Source organism: Ceratotherium simum, chromosome 37 (genome assembly GCF_057802395.1).
Source record: "Ceratotherium simum simum isolate JZ-2026a chromosome 37, ASM5780239v1, whole genome shotgun sequence".
NCBI lineage: Eukaryota > Metazoa > Chordata > Mammalia > Perissodactyla > Rhinocerotidae > Ceratotherium > Ceratotherium simum.
In genome coordinates this window covers 12,646,444-12,669,342 of record NC_141936.1, presented here as the reverse complement: position 1 = coordinate 12,669,342, position 22,899 = coordinate 12,646,444, and the positions used below count along the sequence as shown (strand labels likewise).

General features: G+C 38.7%; 1 protein-coding gene across 2 annotated transcripts in view; it reads left to right on the top strand.

The window, feature by feature from the left end:
• DAW1 (dynein assembly factor with WD repeats 1) overlaps window positions 1–21,649 on the top strand; it is a 48,321-nt gene extending 26,672 nt beyond the window's left edge. The window contains exons 7-13 of one of the 2 annotated variants that reach the window (XM_004427652.2): window positions 727–834; window positions 4,207–4,313; window positions 5,210–5,312; window positions 6,079–6,193; window positions 17,080–17,156; window positions 18,796–18,958; window positions 21,238–21,649. In XM_004427652.2, the coding sequence (XP_004427709.1) occupies window positions 727–834; window positions 4,207–4,313; window positions 5,210–5,312; window positions 6,079–6,193; window positions 17,080–17,156; window positions 18,796–18,958; window positions 21,238–21,272 (708 nt within the window). In that variant the 3' untranslated portion in view covers window positions 21,273–21,649. Of the gene's footprint in view, window positions 1–726; window positions 835–4,206; window positions 4,314–5,209; window positions 5,313–6,078; window positions 6,194–17,079; window positions 17,157–18,795; window positions 21,009–21,237 lie in introns of those variants that run through there. The other variant, XM_087424528.1, reaches the window with a different exon arrangement.
• The last annotated feature ends 1,250 nt before the right edge of the window (window positions 21,650–22,899 follow it).

The following is a 22,899-nucleotide window of genomic DNA, read 5'->3' as shown; positions in this document are numbered from 1 at the left end:
AGGGTGTCATTGAATGGGGATGACGGACCAGGAGAAAAGGAAGGGATCTCAATGAGTTGGAAGATATCTTGGTTGGGGAAGGGGGTGTGGTAAGGAAGAGAGAAATCTGAAATATCGGGAAGTTGTAACTAGAGATTGATGTCTTGGCAGTGAATCTTTTAGAGAAGGTGATGTCAAGGTCCAGGGGGTGGTGATGGGAGTGATTATGAAAAGGAGCCCAGGATCATGGGTCTGGGGGTGTTGGATGGATGGCCCACACAAAGGCCTCCTAAGGACTTAGAGTGGAGACTATGAGCCAGTAGCCAAAGTCCTTGGTGAGTGAGGGGGTGTGCTTGAAAGAACTGTGATGACAGCAACAAGGAAGATGGGAGCCAGCCAGCCTGAATCTCAGAGCAAAGCATGAATGGGAGCCAGCATGCATGAATCTCAAAGCAATGTGTTTGATTTTGTTGCTGTGCTTCTGTGGTCTGGAAGTGGCAAGGGAGCCAGTGCCCCTGCAAGCCTGAGCCGGGTGACGAGGAAGAACAAGCAGCCTCTTCTCAAGAGGAGAAGGCTTCAGGATTCCACCTGCAGGTAGCAGGGTCCTCATATTTGGTATTGTGCTGCCTATCGTACAGGGAATTAGGCTGAATCTGCTAAGGCAATTGCATCTTGGAGCTTTTCTATATAAAACTAACAATTGAAACCTCTATCTTTCTAAAACCTCTTCCATTTCATGTAATTCAGGTGTGTTTATCATTCAATCCTCAAAGCACATTGGTGGCTACCGGAAGTATGGACACAACAGCCAAACTGTGGGACATTCAGAATGGAGAGGAAGTGTTCACTTTAACAGTATGTTAATAATGTTAATACCTTCAAGAATTCTACATTTTCATTAGCCTTTCCTTAGGATAAGCCTATTATTTGTGTTTTTTTTCAATTATTTTATTGAGATCATAATGGTTTATAACATTGTGCAATTTCAGGTGTACATTATTTTATTTCGATTACTGTATAGACTGCATCGTGCTCACCACCAGTAGTCTAATTTTCATCTGTCACCATGCATATGAGCCCCTTTACGCTTTTGCCTATCCCCCAGCCCCCTTCCCCTCTGGTAACCACTAATCTGTTTTCTTTATCCATGTGTTTGTTTATCTTCCACATGTGAGTGAAATTGTGCAGTATTTGTTTTTCTCTGTCTGGCTTCTTTCACTTAACATCATATCCTCAAGGTCTATCCATGTTGTTGCAAAGGGGATGATTTTTCCTTTTTTATGCCTGAGTAGTATTCCATTGTATATATATACCACATCTTCTTTATCCCTTCATCCATAGAAGGGTGCTTGTGTTGCTCCCAGGTCTTAGCTATTGTGAATAATGCTGCAATGAACATATGGGTGCATAAATCTCTTTGGCTTGTTGATTTCAAGTTCTTTGGATAAATACTCAGTAGTGGGATAGCTGGATTGTACGGTATTTCTATTTTTAATTTTTTGAGAAATCTCCATACTGTTTTCCATAGAGGCTGCACCAGTTTGCATTCCCATTGGCAGTGTATGAGGGTTCCCTTTTCTCTACATCCTCTCCAACATGTGTTATTTTTTGTCTTGGTAATTATAGCCATCCTGACAGGTGTAAGGTGAGCCAAGAACATACAATGGAGAAAGGAGAGTCTCTTTGATAAATGATGTTGAGAAAACTGGACAGCCACATGCAAAAGAGTGAAAGTAGACCCTTATCTTGCACTAGACACAAAAATTAACTCAAAATGGATTAAGGACTTGGATGTAAGACCTGAAACCAAAAACTCCTAGAAGAAAATCTAGGCAGTACACTCTTTGACATTGATCTTAGCAGTATCTTTTTGAATACCATGTCTACTCAGGCAAGGGAAACAAAAGAAAAAATAAACAAATGGGACTACATCAGGCTAAAAAGCTTCTGCAAGGCAAAGGAAACCATGAACAAAATGAAAAGATAACCCACCAACGGGGAGAAAATATTTGCAAATCATATATCCGACAAGGGGTTAATTTCCAAAATATATAAAGATTTCATACAACTCAACAACAAAAAAACAAACAACCAGATCAAAAAATGGGCAGAGGATATGAACATCTTTCCAGAGAAGATATCCAGATGGTCAACATGCCCATGAAAAGATGTTCAGCATCACTAATTATTAAGGAACTACAAATCGAAAGTACAATGAGATATCACCTTTGTGTTGTTTTTTTAATTTGGAATTTTATTACAAAATTAGCTCTCAGTTAGAAGATGCTTTTGAGTTATTTGTTTTCAGACTGGAGTGAGAGAGTGTTCCAGTTGGTTTGCTGGCTACTCCGAAAGACTCAGATGGAAATCTGGGGAAGCCAGATGAGCTTTTATTTTGACTAGCTTCAGACTGTAAGCCATACCAACTGTAGCTTAAAACATGTCATCATCCGTCTGGCTAAAAGCAAAGTAGGTGGAGGCTGGGACTTTTTGGAAGAGGCAGAACTGGAGAACCTTGCCGGGAGATTCCTTAAAGGGATGATGGTCAACAACTCTGCTCTACCCTCCAGTCTTAGAAACCTCCTGTGGTACGAAGTCTGAAATGACAAGAGACAAGTGGCAGGAGGTGAAAAGGCCAGAGGGCGCTGCCCAGAGTAACAGTTGGTTGTGTATCTCCACAGGGGCCATTGTCTGTCGCTGCCGCTGCCGCAACACGCTGAGCGCCCTCCTCTGACCTGCTGCCCTCTGCTTCTTCCCACCCCAGCCCCAACCGCCAAACAGAAGCAGGGCAGTTCTCTGTGGCGATCAGTGGGAACAGATGGATGGGAAATCCGGTTTTCTTATCCTTTCAAGTTATAAATTAGTTAAAAACATAGGACCTCTTTTTTAGGAGAGGTTTTTTTAAGAAAGTTAAAAATTGGACTAAAAAAAAAAAACAAAAGGGAAAAAGCACTGTTTTTAACTAACACCAAGAATTTTTTTTCCTTAAATCAGAGTGCCGAGCATGATTAATTAATATAAGTATGGTCTTTCTGATCTTCGTTCTCATCTTTTCTGTGGGTCACCGCTTCTTTACTTCTTTTTTCAGACAGATGCCTAAGAGCATCCTAAGGGACGCGTCCTGCTCTTGTACCTACGCCTGTCTGCCACCAAAGAATACATTTGTTTTGTGTGATCAGAATTTCAACGTTCAGGGCCAGCCCCGTGGCTTAGCGGTTAAGTGCGCACGCTCCACGTGCGGCGGCCCGGGTTCGGATCCTGGGCGCGCACCGACGCACTGCTTCTCTGGCCATGCTGAGGCCGCGTCCCACATACAGCAACTAGAAGGATGTGCAGCTATGACCTACAACTATCTACGGAGGCTTTGGGGGACAAAAAGGAGGAGGATTGGCAATAGATGTTAGCTCAGAGCCGGTCTTCCTCAGCAAAAAGAGGAGGATTAGCACGGATGTTAGCTCAGGGCTGATCTTCCTCACACACAAAAAAATAAAAATAAAAAAAAATAGAATTTCAAGGTTCAGCTACATTTAATTTTTGTCATTTGGAACCAACCAGAATAACTCTAGTGTTATTTAAAAAAGTAATTATGTTGATTTACTAAAAGAATTAGGAAAACGAGGGATATACTCCAAGCAGAATCTAACGCAGAGAGGGGCTCCTCCCCATTGTCACATGCAGTTTGATTCGTCAGCCCTAGACTGTAACCAGGTGAAAGTCAGGCCAAAGGCCAGATATTTATTAATTTATTTATATTAAATTATTATAACAATTTCCCCTTTAAAAAGCTACTAACTTTATTTCATAATATTTTTCTTTTGCCTGTCACCTATTATTAGCCCATAAAACATACAGCCCTCCTTAGTGTTTCCAAGAAGATGTGAAAGAAGCCCTCTGATTTCCTAAAAGACACCCTCTTCCTTTCTTTACAAAAGCAAAAACAGCTTAATTGAGTTAAAACTGACTGACTTTAAGTGTCTGCCAATTTTTAGTAAACCTAAAGAATTGTGCAACCATTGGCAAAATCTAGTTTTAGAGCATTTCCGTCACCCCAAAAAGAAGCCTCATGCCCTTTTGCAGTCACTCCTCATTCCCACCCCAGCCAACCACTAATCTCTTTCTCCCAAATAGCTCTGCTTTTTCTGGCATTTTTTTTTAAGCTATGATATTGTACGTTTGTAGAGCTTGCTTTATCTACAGGTACACATGATGATATCTGCTCTCTTTTAGGGACATTCAGCTGAAATCATCTCCTTGTCCTTTAACACCTCAGGAAACAGAATCATCACGGGGTCTTTTGATCACACAGTCGCAGTGTGGGATGCTGATACTGGAAGGTATTCTTAGTTTTTAAGAATTTTTCAACCTGGATCAAAAGATTAAGAAGACAATGTTTGTTATTAGTTTAACCTTGTACCTATTAACTCTGCTCTGGATTCCGTGGGAATAGGACATACTGAAAATGAATTAATTCCTTCTTTAATGCTATTTCTGATCCACAAAAAATACGTGATTTCTCAGAATTCTGAAGCAATAATGCCAAACAGCAACATAAAAGGAGAATGTTAGCAATAGTCTGGTTATATAGCTATTATTTATTCCATGTACTATGTAATCAAATTTCAATGGCTTGTTATTATGGTAGGCATGGATAAATAATATCATGGGTAATTTTCCAAATTTAATTTAATCCAAGAACTTCAATTTCCTTCCTAATTATTTTTAGTCCTAGTTGCTAAGAAGTTAACTAAATTAGCCTATTTGTGTTGTAAAACTCCACACTTGGACTTGCCTGCATTTTGACAGAGGGGCTAATTATCATGAGTACCCATCTAGATGAATGCAACAGGAAGTCAGAGAGAAGGAAGGGCCCTTCAGACATTTGATGGTTAGTTTCTGAACTACCAGGGGTCTGCTTATCTGGTGTAAGAAAGCTTCCAGAATTTCAGACTACCCTTACTACTTCTTACTCATTCTTTTCTGAAGTGTTGTCTTAAGTAATGTTATTATCTTTGATTGTTTAAAATTTAAGTATATTTGTATAGAAATGAAATTAGTAGGCTAGTTGACTCTTTTTGAGCTAGAGTAAAGCCATCTTTGTTTTGTCATCAAAGACATTATTTTGGAAAAATGAAACTGTAGACCCTTATACTGATGGGCTTGGCATCATTACTTGTGCATATATCCTGAAGTAAGGCATCTTTCACCAGTTTGAATCATTTGCATTTTGTAGGAAGGTCTATACCTTAATTGGGCATTGTGCTGAGATTAGCAGTGCCTTATTCAACTGGGACTGCTCTCTAATATTAACTGGCTCTATGGACAAAACCTGCATGGTGAGCTCAAGAAATATCTCTGCTTTATAATTCTTGTGTCTGTACTTTTTACTGTGTCAGGTATTCATTGCAACACTAACAAATTTAGTAATTTGTTAATTACTAAATTAAGTGTAATTTAGTAACTAGTAATTTGCTATAAAATTAAGATATTAATTTATAAATAATAACTGGGAATTTTTAAATTTTAAGTTTCTGATACCCAAAGTTTAAAGGAATTCTTATGTAGTAAAACAATTGTAATTGATTCAAATGTATTAAAAGATCTTATCTTAAAAGGCTTTATTTTTGTTTAATGCCCCTCTATTTGTTTATTAAATTTTGATTAGAGTGAACATCAAGGAGTCGCAACACAGTGTCTCCTTGCCTGTGAGTTTCTGTTACTAAGAGCTTATGCTGTGGAATTATTATTTGATTATATACCAAATGTATTATAATTTTAATGTACTTTTCATTTTCTAGTATTGTAGTTTTAGAGCAAGCTCCTTATCGTTTAGTGACCTTCTTATAAAAAGAGGACACTTCCATTCCAATCAGTGAATGTACTTTGAGATTTTTTCCTAACGTAGTGGCACATTTGTACCACTTGTTCTAAATTTCTGTCTCTGGTCTTCTCTGTATCCAAAGTGTGCCTTGTTAAATGGTTGGCTTTGGCATTGTTATTTAACTAGCCATAAACATGTCGTAAAGACTACTTCTGGCCATCTTTGCGTTTAAGACAGGAAGTCATAGTCGTCTTCTTTTTCTTTTTTTTTTTTTTAAGCAGCTTTGGGATGCTACAAATGGAAAATGTGTGGCAACATTAACAGGCCATGATGATGAAATACTAGACAGCTGTTTTGATTATACTGGCAAGCTTATTGCAACTGCTTCAGCTGATGGTAGGTAATCTGTTCATATATTTAATTTATGGAGGGTTCTATGCTTTGTTTGATAACCACGTATGATTCTACACTATGTCTCATCTCCCTGATGACCAGCTATGATAGAAACTATATCTGCTTTATCTCTATGATGTCCGTGTACATCACTACACTATGTCTGTATCATATTCTTGATATGATATGATATTCATGATAACTACGTGTGATGCTATATAATGTCTGCGTCACCTCCTTGACAACAACATATGACGTTATACTAGGTCTTCCTCATCTCCTTGATAACTATATATAATGGTATATTCTGGGTCATCTCCCTGACCGTCACGCATTATGCTACACTATGTTGACCTCATCAACCTGACCACCATCTATGGTGATATAATAAATCCACATTATCTCCTTTATAACCACATGTGCTGCTCCACTATATCTAGCAAATCTTTGTGATTAACATATAAGGTGCCATGCTATACATCATATTCTTGATTACCACTTGTGATTCTACACTATGTCTGCATCATCTTATTTATAACCATGGGCTGGCGCTACACTATGCGTGTCTCAGTTCCGTGAAGACCACATATGATGCTACAATACATCTATTGTATTGTATTGTATCTGTTGACCATGTATGCTGTTAGATTATGTCTGTCTCATCCCCCCAGGACCTAAGCTACATTATATCTGCATCATGTCCTTGAAAGTGATGTATTATACTGTGCTGTGTTTTCATCCACTCCTTTAAAACCACGTTCGATCCTATGCCATATCTGCATCATATCCTTGATAACTACTTACGATGACACTACAATATCTATGTTATTTCTTTGATGACAACACATTACACTACGCTACGTCTACTCCATCTGCTGGTCACCAAGTAAGATACTACGTTATGTATGCATCATCTTCCTGATCACCAATTGGGCATAATGCTGTCTGCATCATCTTCTTGATGACCATGCATAATACCCTATACTCACATCAACTTCTTAAAAACCACACTACCTGCATCATCTCCTTGGTTGCCACATATGATGTATACTATGTTGGCATCATCTCCTTGATAGCCATGTATGATGCAGTACTAGGACTCATCTTGCTGACAAATATATATGATGCTACGCTGTGTCTGCATCATCTCATTGAAAACCACGTGGAATGCTATGAGATGTCTATATCATCTCATTGACAACCATCTGTATTGGTATACTATGTATTCATCATGTCCTGGATGATAATTAATGATACTAAACTTTGAGTCATCCTCGTGAAAACCATATATTCCTGACAAGCATGTAAAACACTACACAATTTCTGCAACATTCCCTGACAACCCTGTATGACATTACACTATGTCTATGTCATATCCTTGATAACCATGTGTGATACTATACTGTGTCTGCCTCATCTCCTTGACAACCACGTATCATGCTGCACTCCATCTTCATCATCTCCTTGGCAAGCATATGTGATGCTATGTCACCTCATGATATCACACGACCATGTGTGATGTTATTCTGTGAGTCATCACCTTGATACTAAAGTATAATGATACACTATGTATCATCTTCCTGAAGACTACAAATAATGCTACACCATACCTATGTCATCCACCTGATGACCATGTATGAGGTTGTACTAAGTCTACATCATCCCTCTAATAACACAATGATGTCACATATGATGCTGTACCGTACATCTGATGACTATGTTTTAAGTTACACCATGACTTTGTCATCATTTAAAAACCACTTATAATGCTGAGCTCTATCTGCATCATCTCCTTGACAAGCTTGTGCGGTGCTATACTAAGTCTGCTTAATCTCCTTGGTAACCATGTGTTGATGCTATCCTGTAACACACCACCTTGATAGCCAAGTATGATGCTACACTATGTCTGTATCATCTCTCTGGAGACGAATATGATGTTATACTACATCTGTATCATCCATCTGATGACCATGTATGTTATCCCTCTAATGACCATGTATGGTGCTATATTGTGTCTATATCATATACCTGACTTCTATGTTTTAATTTACAGTCTTTGTCATCCTCTTTAAAATCATGTATGATGCTACAATATATCTTTATCTAATCCTTTATAACCATGTATGATACTCTATCATATCTGTTTCATTTCCTAGAGATCCGTATGTGATCCTGTAATATTTCCACCTCATCTCTCTGACAAATATGTCTGCAGGGTCTACTATATCTGCATCAGTCTACATTATGTCTGGATCATCTCTTTGAAATCTGCTCATGACACTGTGCTTTGCTATGTCATCTCCTTGAGTACTATGTGTGATGCTATATTGTGCGTCATCTCCGTGGTAGGCATGTATGATGTTATGCTGTCTATGTTGACAACTTGATAATCTTGTGTGATGCTACAGTGTGCCACCTCACTGATCTCCATTTATGATGCTACATTGTGATTGCATCATCTCCTTGACAACTATGTATGATGCTACCCTGTGTCTGTGTCATATCCTGATAACCACACCATCTCCTTGACAATCAAGTAAAATGCTGTGCTATTTTTGTGTCATCTCCTTAAAAACATGTATGATGTTATCCTATTTCTGTATCATGTTCTTCACAATAACATATGAAGCTATATTATGTTCACATCATTTTCTTGATAGTCATGTATGATGCTATATACTATGATAGTTTCCTTGATGACCATGTATAATGCTGCATCATATATGCATCATATTCTAGACAACCGTGCTACATTATGTGAAACCTCCTGGACAAGTATGTGTGTTGTATACTACTACTACGTCATCTCTTTAACAACTCCATCAGATGCTATAGTATGTGACTAACCTATTTCTGCATCATGTCCATGATTACCGTGTATGATACTACACTACGTCTGTGTCATTTGGAAAACAGGATATGATGATACATTATTTCTGTGTTATTTTCTTGGCTACAGTTTATGATGCTGCAATATGTCTGCCTCATACCTGTGTCAAATCTATGATATCTTCATACGACACAAAATTGTATCTATATCATCACTGTGATGACCATATATGACACTACACTATGTGTCATCTCCTTGATAATGTATGACACCACACTATATCTGCATCATCTCCCCGACAACCAAAAGGATACTACACTATTTCCCGGTCATCTTCTTGACAACCATGTAAGAAGCTATACTATGTCTCATCATGTCTTTGACAATGGATGAAACTACACTATGTTAGCATAATTTTTTTGATAATCATGTATGATGCTATGTTATAGGTAATCTCCCTGACAGCCGTGTATGATGCAGTAAGATGTCTGTGTCATCTGGTCAACCATGTGTGATGCTACACTATGTCTGTGACAAGCACATGTGATGCTATACTGTAACTGCATTATCTCTTTGATTGCTACATTAGTTTGTTGGGTGTGTCATAACAAAGTACCACAGACTGGGGAGCTTAAACAACAGAAATTTATTTGCTCACCATTCTGGCTAGAAGTTCAAGACCAAGTTGTCAGCAGGGTTGATTTCTTCTGAGACCTGTAGATGGCAGTTTTCTCCCTGTGTCCTCACATAGTCTTCCCTTTGTGTATGTCTGTGTCCTAATCGCCTTTTCTTATCAGGATATTAATCATATTGGATTAGGGCCCACCCTAATGACCTCATTTTAACTTAATTTCTTCTTTAAAGATCCTATCTCCAAATAAGTGACCTTCCGAGGTACTGGGGGTTAGGATTTCAACATATGAATTTTGGGGGAACACAACTCAGCCCATAGCACCATGTATGACATATAGCATGTTTGCATTTTCTGCCTGAAGACTCCTCTCCTTGAAAATCACATGATATGATATGTCTGCATCATGTCTTTGATAATCATGTATGATTCTATGCTATGGGTCATCTTCCTGACAATCGCATATCTTGCTACACTATGTCTGTATCATCCTTTAACATGTTACATATGATGCTGCATCGTGACTTCCTCACCTCCTTGATAGCCATGTATGAGCTATGCTATGGGTAAACTCCCTGAGGACAGTGAATGATGCTTCCTGATGTCTGCAGCATGTCCTCGACAGAAAAATATGATGCCACCCTCTGCATCATTTCTTATTTAAGTATGTATCATGGTATGCTAGTAGTACAGGATGTTTTGGTAATTACATAATGCTATGCCATTATTCATGTCTTTGCCAACCTTGTAGGGGTGTAAACTATATCTGCATCCTTTCATTGATGGCTATGCATGATGCTATGCTATGACTTCATCATTTCCTTGATAATCTCAAATAATACTCTATGTGTCATCTTTTTGATGATGATATATGCTGCTCCCCTATGTATGTGTCTTCAAATTAAATATCATGTGTGATGCAATGCTGTCTCTCTATTATCTTCATGATTACCATGAATGATGTTAGACTATGTCTCCCTCTTTTTCTTTCTTTCTTTCTTTTTTGGTGAGCAAGATCAGCCCTGAGCTAACATCCATGCCAATCCTCCTCCTTTTGCTGAGGAAAACCGACCCTGAGCTAACATCTATTGCCAATCCTCCTCCTTTATTTTTTTTCCCTTTTTCTCCTCAAAGCCCCAGTAGATAGTTGTATGTTATAGTTGCACATCCTGCTAGTTGCTGTATGTGGGACACCGCCTCAGCATGGCCTGACAAGCAGTGTGTCGGTGCGCGCCTGGGATCCGAACCCTGGGCTGCCAGTAGCGGAGTGCACGCAGTTAACCGCTAAGCCATGGGTCCAGCCCCCCTCTTTTTCTTGACGACCACAAAGTATTCTATATTATGGGTCAATTTGCTGATGACCACGTTTGATGCTGTAAGATGTCGGCATCATCTCTTTGAACATCATGTGGGATGCAATACTATGATTGTGTCTTTCCCTTGATAACCATGCATGATGCTACACTATTTCAAGGTTATTTCCTGGACAATAACCTCTGAATATCTACAGTGTTTGTTCTCCTTGGTAACCATATAGAACACTATCCTTTCATTAATTTCCTTAATAGCCATGTATGATGTTATATGTAGGGTCATCACCTTGATGACAATGTATGACCATACTCATTGTCGGTGTCATCTCCATATTACTGTGTAAGCTGCTACAATATAGCTGCCTTATTTTCTTGATAACTATGTGGTGCTACACTGTGTGTACTTCATCTCCTTAATAACTACCTGGATGTTATTGTAAGTCTGTTCAGTTCCATCGAACACCTCATATGATGCAATACTATGCTGCTTCATCTCCTTGGTAACCACATAATTCTAAATTATGTGTCATATCCTTTATAACTAGTTATGATGGTATATTGTGGGTTGTCTCCCGGTGAAACACATCTGATGTTATACTGTATCTGTTTATGACATCTCCTTGATATCCATGTATGATGCTATAGTATACAGCATCTCTTTATTACCTCTTATGATGCTACACTATGTCTGTACCATATGTTTGATAACCATCTCTCATACTATATTGTGTCATGTCATTGATGACCACGTAACAGTGTTACACTGTGTGCCTCATCTCCATAGAGATCACCTATGCTACACTACATCTATGTTATTTTCCTGATGACCACATGTGGCACTGCTTTATGTCTGTCTTGTCTCTCTGATGACTATGCATCGTGATCTTTTGTCTGCCTGATCTTCCTGATTACTATGCATCACGCTACCTTATATCAGATTCACCACCTAGAGAATGACCACTGTTGCTGCAGTATGTTGCATCACCTCCTTCAAAGCCATGTTTGATGCTATACCATGTCTGTCTCGACTGTTTGATGACCACTTGATGCTAGAGTATGTTATACCTTTTGTGACAACGTATTACACCACAGCATATCTACACTATCTCCTGACCATTGAGTAATATACCTCACCATGTCGTATCATCTCTTTGACTGGGTATGGTTCTTCACTATGTATGCATCATCATCTTGCTGACCACATGTGATAGTACTCTATGCCTGCTTAATCTTGTTCTAGTATAAGTATGATGTTACACTATATATGTATCATCCCTTTACAACCATGTGTAATGTTATCTCTTGTCTGTATACTATCTTTAATAATCATGCATGATAACATGCATCATACGCCTGATGACCCGTATGTTACACTGTCTCTCCATCTCCTAAAGCCCCTTTATGGTGTTGCACTATATTTATGTGTGTCACTGATGATCACATGTGATGCTACACTATATATATGTCATTTCTGATGGCCATGAATGCCACAACAATGTCTGAGTCATCATTCTGATGAGATGTATGCTGCTACACTGGTTCTGTGTCATCTCACGGCATGTTTGATTCTACACTATGTCATGTCATCTCTTCAAAATGCACATGATGCCAGAGATGTGTTCTTCCTCTTCCTTTTAACTATGTGTGGTCCTACACAATGCCTCGCTTCTATGGTATCCATGTATGAAGATACACTATTCCTGGGTCATTGCCTGACAACTATGTATGATACTACACAGTGACTGTGTTTTCTCCCTATGATCATGTATGATCTACACTATGTCTGCATCGTATCCTTGAAGGCCTCATAGGATGCTACACTGTCTGTATCATCTCCCTCCCTGAAACCCTGCATGCTGCTTCCCTATGTCCCATTATTTAATGATGCAATGCACGAATATCTATTATAGCTCTTTTATCACTTTGAAGTCTGCATAAGATTCTATACTGTATGTACACCGTCTCCTTGAGAATGATGGATGATGCTGTAGGATATGTCATTCCCATAGTATACACCTATGATACTAAACTCTGTTTGGGCCAACTTCCTGATAACCATGTGTGAAGCTATATTATGTTTCATCTCACTACTCTCATTTATTATGACATAGTGTAATTGTCTCTGTCAACCATCTGTGATGCTACACTCTGTGTCATATCCTTGATAACCACATAGAATGCTGCACTGCATCTACTTCCTCTTCCTGATAACTACATGTAATGTTATACTATCATCTGCTTCGTGTTCTTGAAAACCCTTTATGATATTAGGCCATACTTCACGTCGTTGATTTATGATGCTATACTATGTCTGTGTCATCCTCTTGAAAATTACGTATTATGATACATTACTTCCCAGTAATTTATGATATTCCACAATGTCAGTCGCATATTTCTAATGAACACATGTGATGTTTAAATATCTTTGCTATCTCCTCGACAATCATGTATGATACAACAGTATGTCTTCATTATCTCACCGATGACCATATATGACACTATACTATATACTATATCTCTCTATATATACTATATAGATATATAGATATCTATATACTACATCACTCTGAAAGCTGAGTCTGATGTAGCACTATGTCTACTCATCTCTTTGACAACAATGTATGATTGTATACACTGTCTGCATCATTTTCTTGACAACAACAAATGAAGTTATACTATGTCTACACCATGTTTTAGTAATTATGAATGATGCTATACTATGGGTAATCTCAGTGATGACAATATATGATGCTGCAAGATGTCTGTCATCACCTTGACAACCATATATGATGTAACAATATATCTGCAAAACCTAGTTGACAAGCACCTGTGATGCTATGTGATGACTGCATCATCTTTGATAACTATGTATGATATTTAAACTGAGGTTTTTCTTTTTGGTTATGAATATCTATGTGCATGTCCTCTTCTTGAAAACTAAATGTGATGCTATACCATGTCTATGTCATCTCCTTGAGAACCAAATGGAGTGTTACACTATTTTGTGTTGTCTCTTAGACAACTATCTGTGATGACATAGTCTGTGTCATATCCAGGAGCTATGTATGATCCTACAATATATCTGTGTCATCTGTTGATGACTACATATGTTGCTACATTGTGTATGTGCCATCTCCCTGTAGTCCACATATGACTCTACACTGTCTCCATTATCTGCTTGATAGCATATGATGCTCCGCTATATCTTTTCATCTCCTTGACAACCACACATCATGCTATAGAATGCTACAGTGGCTGCATTATCCCCTTGATGTCCTCACACAATGCACACTATGTTAACATCAACATTCTGACTACCATGTATGATTCTATACTACATCTGGATCGTCTTATTGATGATCATGTATGATGCTACACTATGTCTCATTTTCTTGCTTGTAGACTATGTCCATGTCATCTCCTTATCAACAATGGGTGACACTATGCTATGTCTAGGTCATCCCTGATGACCACATTTGACCCTAAACTATATCTGCACCATCTCCCTCATGACCAAGCATGACACCAACCCATGTCTACATCATCTCCATGATGACCACATATGGCATTGTATTATATCTGTGTCACTCCCGAGAATGCATATCATGCTACACTATGACGTTGTCATTGCCCTGACAACATGCACAAGCCTACGCTATGTGTAAGTCATCTCCCTGATAATCACATATGTTGCTAGATATGTCTGTCTAATTCCCTTAATGACCATATGTGACTCTACATCATGTCTGCTTAAACTCCTTAGCAGACATTTAAGAAATTCTGGCAAAACTATAATGCTTTTTCCAGGCATGACTTGTTCTTTGTTTGCTTATATTTGTTCCTTGTGACTAACATACTTTTAAGTAGTCACATATCCTTTGTGCTATAATCAGTCGTAGAATTTTGCTGGTGATTCATTTTAATTACACAGTCTTTGTTTCATTGTTGTCTCCCTTTTCAAAATTACATCTACTTGCTTGTTCTCTTACTCACTAGGACTTTTCAGAGGTGATCCTTTGATCACACATACAAGTTCTTTTTATATCCTGGAATATAAACTACCTGAATCTGGAGACTTTTCTTTTTTAAAGTGACTACTTACTTTTTCATCCTTCTCACAGATCTTGGCTTTTAAAAATCATGCCTGAACTGTAATTAATCTGCCCTTTTCATTTTAAATGTCATTCTCATTTATACAAAAAAATCCATTCACCAAATATATATGGAGTACCTACTTTGTGCCAGGAATTGTTTTAGAAACATGGGATATACTAGTGAGCAGAAGAGACAGGAATCCCTTCCCTAGTGGAGCTATATTGTGGAGGGGGAGATGATGAACAATACCATGCGTGTGTTTTATATAGAATGTTAGATTATATAGAATGTTATATTATATAGGATGCTAGATTATGCAGAACATTAGGAGCTGGTCAGTGCTATGGGGTTCGGGGGGGCAAGCTGGGTCGGTGGAGCAGGATGCAGAGGGATGGATGAGAATATACAAGTTCAATTCTTCTAGCTTCGTTTTCTCCATCATCTGCTATTTCTCCTAGCACTGATTCTATTCTTTCCTTTTTCCGTAAGACATTACTTCAAGAAAACCTTTTTTTCTTTTGGTGTGTTTTGTAAACCTCTTCTCGTTTTATGCCTTAGAAGAAGTCTTGGTGTTTAGACCAATCTTTTTTATTTATCTCTAGTCTTTGCTCCTCATTCCCTTCTTAAAATTGGATCTCATTCAACAGAGCGAGCTACATCTATTTCTTTTTATCACCATTTTCTTCCTTGTTGGAATTACCCTCAAGGCTGAATTTTTTTTTTTTTTGGTGTCTTATTCCTATTTCTATCTTTTAAAAAAATTACAGTTTCGGGCTATATTATTTCTGTGTTTTCTGAAGTTTAAAAATGCTTTTGTAAAATTTAGAGTATGACTCTATGCAGGATATATCCTTTTGTTTTATTAAGAAACTCTTAAAACAAATTGGTCACTTTAAGGCTTTTGAAATCTCCAACTAAGTAGCAGTTTGATATTTTTAATCATATTAATTCTAAAATAACAATTTTGTCTACTTCCTCCCGAAGTTGACATTGTCAGAAAGGTAAGTAAAAACTTTGTTGAGATATTTTGCTTTTCTCTGAGTGAAAATTAAGTAACCAAAACTCCCTATTGTTGCTAAATTCCCTATGTGATGCTGTAATTTGCAATAAGAAAACTGTGTGTGGTGATGGATTGTAATTAGTATTTGGGTGGTGAACATGAAAACATGATGTAATCCATGCAGAAATAGAAGTATGATGATGTACACCTGAAATTTATACAATTGTATAAACCAATGTTATGGCAATAAACAACAACAACAAAACAAACAAAACAAACACAACAAAAGCATCCTTCACCTGGCCAGATAAATTGTAAGGTTTTTTCCGACAATTTCACTACTGCTGTTTTTCTCTTTCTCTGCTTATTTAACTCCTCAATTCTAAAGAAATGTATATGTTTCTTCTTCCATTCATCCGTCTATCCATCCATCCATCCATCCATCCATCCATCCATCCATTATTCATTTATTGAGTGTCTACTATGAGGCTGGCGCCTCTGGGCACTGGGGATACAACAGAGAACAAACTATTCTATTGGCTCTTTCTGTTGAAAAGGGTTTCTAGTGCCTATTCTTTGTTCACTGAGCAGTAGCCGCTGTTCCCTCTTAGACAGGCTTCTCGCACCTTCTGTAACGTTAAACTCATATTTGTTGTCTGATGATGATTTTGCTGCTTATTTCATCCCCAGCCTCTCAAGACTTGTTTTGATTGCCTTTTTTCCCTTTAAAATCCTTTTTCTTTCTGGATTCCTGCCCCCCCTCCCCTTTTCCACCTTGGCACCCATTATCTCTTCTAATAATCTTGGGGCTAGAGAGATACTCCTTTTCACTGTCTTCTCCTACGGTGAGACCGGCTTGCATTTAGAGTATTAAGTGGCTGGCTCTCACCGCAGGCAAGAAGACAAACTTAGCACAGAGCTTGTGTGTCAGAGGAATAGATATTTAGATAATTCAAGGCATATGGTTCAAAGTTCTGTATTTCAGATGAATTTATATCTATCTTCACTCATCTCAAAAAGGAACAGCGAGAGTTTTCAGTGCAGCCACAAGAAAATGCATTACCAAATTGGAAGGCCATGAAGGCGAAATTTCAAAGGTGAGTTGCTTTCTCATTTGGAGCAGTTTACTTACTTTCAAAAATAGACCACGTGCTTAGTATAACTAGGTCTATTGGCACTGAGGGTACTAAGGTTTGTCCAATGATCTCATTCCTTCTAGAAATCAGTTACCCAAAGACTTTATTTTTAAGTGTGTCCTCAAACTCAGCATAATAAATGATTTCTCAAACCTTTCAAAAAGTATAAAACAGTATTCTCAGCCATCAGCAAAAGATTTTGTTAGCTGAAAATACTTATTAAAACTACTTAAGAAGCTCATGGAGTGCTTTTCTTGGTTCTAGTAAACACATACGTTTATATTATGCAAAAAACATGCTGGGCAGCCAGTATCAAGTGTTCTGTAAATTAGATGCAATTGAGGAAGTATTTCTTAGAAATATTTAACACTTAATAAAGTTTAAAATGACCTATTTTGAAACTCCAAAGCCATAGCTTAGGATTTTGTAGTAGCTCCTCCCAAAAGCTTAATCACAGAGCAAGGCTGTCCAATCAGTGATCTGAGGTTGAAATGTATCCTTGGAAAATTTTAGAGAAGGGTGGGGCTTGGTGACTCTCACCTCCCTGCTCAGCCCAGTACCTTGGTCTCATACCTGAGATCAGGTTTGCTCGTTCCTTGTAAAATATAGGCTTGATGGTTTCAGGGCTCTGAAGGCTCCCCCTGGACCCAGGAACTGCCCCCTGCTACACTCTCTTCTCTCCTGCATCTGCGCCTGCTGCTGGTGGCTGGCTGGCCCATCAGGGCTGGTCTCCGAGGCAGTGCAGAGCACATCTTCTTTATAGGCTGGGAGGCCTCAGGGACTGGCAGGAAGGGGGGTGGCGAAGTGTGGACATGTGAGACAGGCTGAGAAGAGAGCCTGGGCCATGTTTCTGAGTGTCTGGCCTGGTAGCTCTTGACACGGCTGGTGTGCTCCATTTAACAAGTTCACATCTATTTGTGTGTGTGTGACTATAAAGAGTACCCAAAGTCTGTATTATTGCATTTTATACTTGTTAGGTGATATATTGCTTATTGAATTGCCGTCTAGTAGTGGCATTTCTAGGGGGTGCAAAGCTAAGGTATTCATTCATTCATTCATTCATTTAGCAAATGCTTTTTGAGTGCTTCCACTGTGCTAGGCACTGGTGACCCAGTGATGAAAAAACAGACATGGCCCTGCCCTCATCAAACATTCAGTTATAGAGGAGGTGGCAGAGACTGAAGGAGGATCTGTATGCTTTTGATTACAGAAAATTGGGTTGCAGAGATGGCATCGGGTTTGGGTATGAGGGAGCCTGACGTGTTCTCATCCACACCGGGGCCCAGCCTCTTTGTTTGCAAGGAGAATGGCATTATGAGTCTTGGAAAGAAGCCAAGTGGGGAATACTGAAATTATAAGGGTGCTTTGGTCTTTATCCTCCGAGTTGTGAGGGGGGAGGCAAAGTTTTCTGTCTAGATTTTGATTTTCATGTACTAATCTCTGCAATATTTTTCCCATCACAGAGGAAATGTTCTGTGTAAGAATAAATACCAGGCTGGGAAGGTGACAAGTACTTTAGTAATGTCCCCTTTTTGCTGATTAAAAATATATTGGGAATCATTACGCAAACCTGTGATCATTTTTTCTTTCTCTTTTTTAGATTTCTTTCAACCCCCAGGGGAACCGTCTTCTAACTGGCAGCTCTGACAAAACAGCGAGAATCTGGGATGCTCAGACAGGTCAATGCCTCCAGGTTCTCGAGGGGCACACTGATGAAATCTTTACATGTACTTTCAACTATAAAGGCGACATAGTCATTACAGGTAGGGGAGAAATAAACACCATAGACTCAGTTTTCCTGTTAAATTGGCTATTAGAGTTTCTAAGGGGAATACCAAAAGGAGGTCACACCCATCTCCCACCCCTCGTCCAGGGTCCCTGCTCATCTTGGTGTGTTCTGTATCCATTATTTAATTTTAGTTGCATTGTGGAACCACAAGAGTGAGCTCTGCCACTGACTGTAAGGCCTTGTGAATTTGGAATTTTTGTTGCTCTAGACAAAATGAGAATTCGGTAGCCTGCCTTACTGGTTACTACATTTCCCCAGGCATCATCTGCCAAATGGTTAATATTCAGCTGATGTCAGTAAGCGTTAGTAACTAAAACAAGTCAGGACCCGAGTTTTCCACCGTTGGATTTATGGCCCATTAGAGGTTTGTTCTTTGAGCTAAGTTGTTTTCTCCTTGGATGTCCCCTGCTAACACATTAATATTTGGGGAAAAACACGCATGTTGAGCGTTTTTCAACCATGAATAATCTATTGTGAATTAATCATGTAAGCAACATTTTATAAGAACTGGATTGAGAATAGGTTCATTTAGATTGTGGAAAGGGGTGAAATGACAAGAGTATGGGGTAATGTTAGTGTGGTACCTCCGGAGGAGGCCTTGGCAGGAGTGGGGTGGTAACAACAGTGAGGGGTAGGGATATCCTAGGAGGGCACAAAAGCCCAAACCTGCTGAACTCTCAGTGATTCTCATTGTGTTGAGTAAATTTAAAAATCGCTTATCCAGTCTAATAGGTTATGTCACATACTCGAGGTTGGCTTTATATGTTGGCTGGTTAGATAGCTTCTTAGTCATATAACTTCAGGGGTGCTGAGAATAATCTCCCCTTTTGCCCTAAAATACCTCCCCTTTCTAGCTAATTATGGATAATTTCTAAAATTTCAGATTACTTTCTTTGGGTTTACAATTTGCAAGTGTTACTAAATGTAGATACTCCTAAAACAATACCATAACAAGCCATGTATTTTATTGTCAACACAATGTCAGACCTTTTCCCATGATGAAGAAAGAGGTGGGAGGCTGTGACAGAGGGCACAGGATGCTCCTGTAGGGAGCTGCTGCCAAGTAAGGAAGAAGGAAGCCCGGCTGAGTTGTCAGAGGACCAACCTTTCCTAGTCCACGTGTCTCATGTTAGCCAGCTCTTGATACCTCTACTCGCAACCACAGAAGACTCTGGAGAGCTTAGGGAGGGAATATTAATTATCTGTGCCTTGTTTTAGTGCTGGCATTTAAATTCCTGAGCTCTTTCAAGATATTATTGATTTATTTAGTGTATCCTAAAGCAACAAGGTGCTAAATACTGGCCCACTGGATGACAGAGCTTATTAGAATGGGGATCAGACTTCTGTCTTGCCAGGAGCAAAGCCGTCACTTTGAATTGATCTGCCCCTTTTTTCTTGGCAGACCCCAGTGTGACGAACTGCATGCATTTTTTAGGGGACTACCTGAGGTTGAATTTAGAATCACAAACTGGAAGAAAACTGGCCAGCATGGTCATTACATTTTTAAAAACATGAAGTGCCTTTTGGTGAAACGCACAGTTTTTATAGGCTTTCCCGGTCCACACAGCCCCCTCACTTCTTATGTTGATGTTACGAGTCTGGCCCCTGAAGTTTAGAGAACCAGCAGGGCCCAGTACTTCTCTATACCAGGGCTGTCATTTCCAAAGAGGGAATGTGAATGATGTCCCTTGGGGAGGAGTATATCAAAGCAATTTGGAAGAGTGTCTGTCATAGTAGTGGGGATGGCGGGAGGATGCAAATTTCATATTTTCACGGATGATGAGAAAGATCTATTGACATTTTGAAATGTTCCAAAATGGAATGTGCTGCTTCCTTATAAGGCCCATAAGCTAATCACCCAAACCTGGAGATGTTCAGATCCACTGTATTTCCATTTGGTGGCGATGTTCGAGGGGAGGGCAGAGAGAATAAGCAGAGGGGAATGGCTGAAGTGGTCCTCTCCGGTTCTAAGACGCCATGAATATTTCTGGTGTGAGTAGGACATGAACTTGCTCGATATAGGACTGACAGGAATCATGAAAAAAAAAAAAAAAAAAGAAAGAAAGAAAAAGAAAAAGATTCTTACTCCAAAAATGCCTGAGCTTGGCTACTCAGGACTCTGAAGCTGGGCACTGAGAATCTAGCACATTTAGCACGTTGATAATTGACAATGACCCAGAAAATGTCAACTTGTAAAAGGAGAGTTAAGTGAATAAAATAAACAAAAAATAACTATGAAATTTGTTTTGTTAGGCAGCAAGGATAATACCTGTAGGATATGGCGTTGACTGAAGAAAGCTAGTCAGTGAGCAAACTTGCCAGCAGCAGTGATTAAGATCTGGAGCTTCACAAATACCAAGCAAGCTATTTTGATATTTCACGTGTTTTCTCTTTTCCCTCAAATCAACCATATGTACACTGTTCTTAACTTCACAGATATGACCATTAAACTTGATGAAGTTATATCATTTCTTGATATTATTTGATGGAGATGATGGGAAACAGCATAATGTTTGGCAAATACCACTGGTTATTTCAGTTTTGTTTTATTTTTTAAGAGCATCATGATGCTGATAAATGAAACCAGAGGAATTTAACAATGTGTCTCCTGGATTCTACTTTGAAGGTTATTATTATAATTTGTGTTGAATAAAGTTTTGGAGAAAATTCATTGTGAATTATACATCTCTATTTATGATGTATGTTTTTAGGAATTTAATCAGAAGTTTTATTATTTAGTTATTTTACTTTTTGCAGCTAAGAATGAGAAAGGTAATTTTGGAATAGAAGCTTAATCTTTCTTCTCTCGTATTCAAGAATGTATTTGCCCCCGCCCCGCGCCAAAAAACGTTGAGAATTTACACTGAATAAAATTAGGGCAGCATATAGTGAAAATAAAATGGTTCTCATTCAATAGCAAATATATTCTTGATTCATAGTTCGCTGAAAAAAATTTAGGCAGGTTTATCTATAAGGAAAAGTTAAACAGAATAGACATTCAGACTATTGAATTTAAAAATCTGAGTGGAAAATAATTGAGGTACCAAGGAAAATCATCAAACAGCAACCTTATTGCTGCTGAAAATACTAAAAAAAAATTTTTTAAAAGGTCCTTCTATGTAAAGGTGCCATGATGGATATTAAAAATTTATGTTAAAAGATAAAGCAAAAGATAAAACCAGTGATGCCTGAATCCAGAGCAAGAGAATGCATGAGAATCTTTTAGAATCATTTCCTTTAATAATAAAAATAATAGTCAACGTGGCTGAGTGCTTATGGTGGGCCAGACGTTGCCCACCCACTTTATGCAAATCATCTCATTAATCCTCCCAGAACTGTTACAAAGCAGATGACAGACCTAATTTTAAAATGAGGAAGGCGAGTTGCAGTGAAGTTAAATAATTTACCAGACGGTAGATGGTGAAGCTGGTTTTATTTTTTTATTTTTTGTGAGGAAGATCAGCCCTGAGCTAACATCCGTGCTAATCCTCCTCTTTTTGCTGAGGAAGACCGACTCTGAGCTAACATCTATTGCCAATCCTCCTCCTTTTCTTTTTTCCCCCAAAGCCCCAGTAGATAGTTGTATGTCATAGTTACACATCCTTCTAGTTGCTGTATGTGGGACGCAGCCTCAGCATGGCCGGAGAAGCAGTGCGTCGATGCACGCCTGGGATCCGAACCCGGGCAGCCAGTAGCGGAGCGCGTGCACTTAACTGCTAAGCCACAGGGCCGGCCCAAGAATTGCATTTTTAAATGCAATTTATCGTATCCAAGGTAGTAATTTTTGACTTATCATATAATTAGCCTAGTGGCAGGTTATGATTCTCATATTTTCTTCCTTTCCTTTATATTAGAATGAATTTATCACTCTTAAATATGGGCCAGGTCTACCCATACGGTAAAAAGGAATATAGA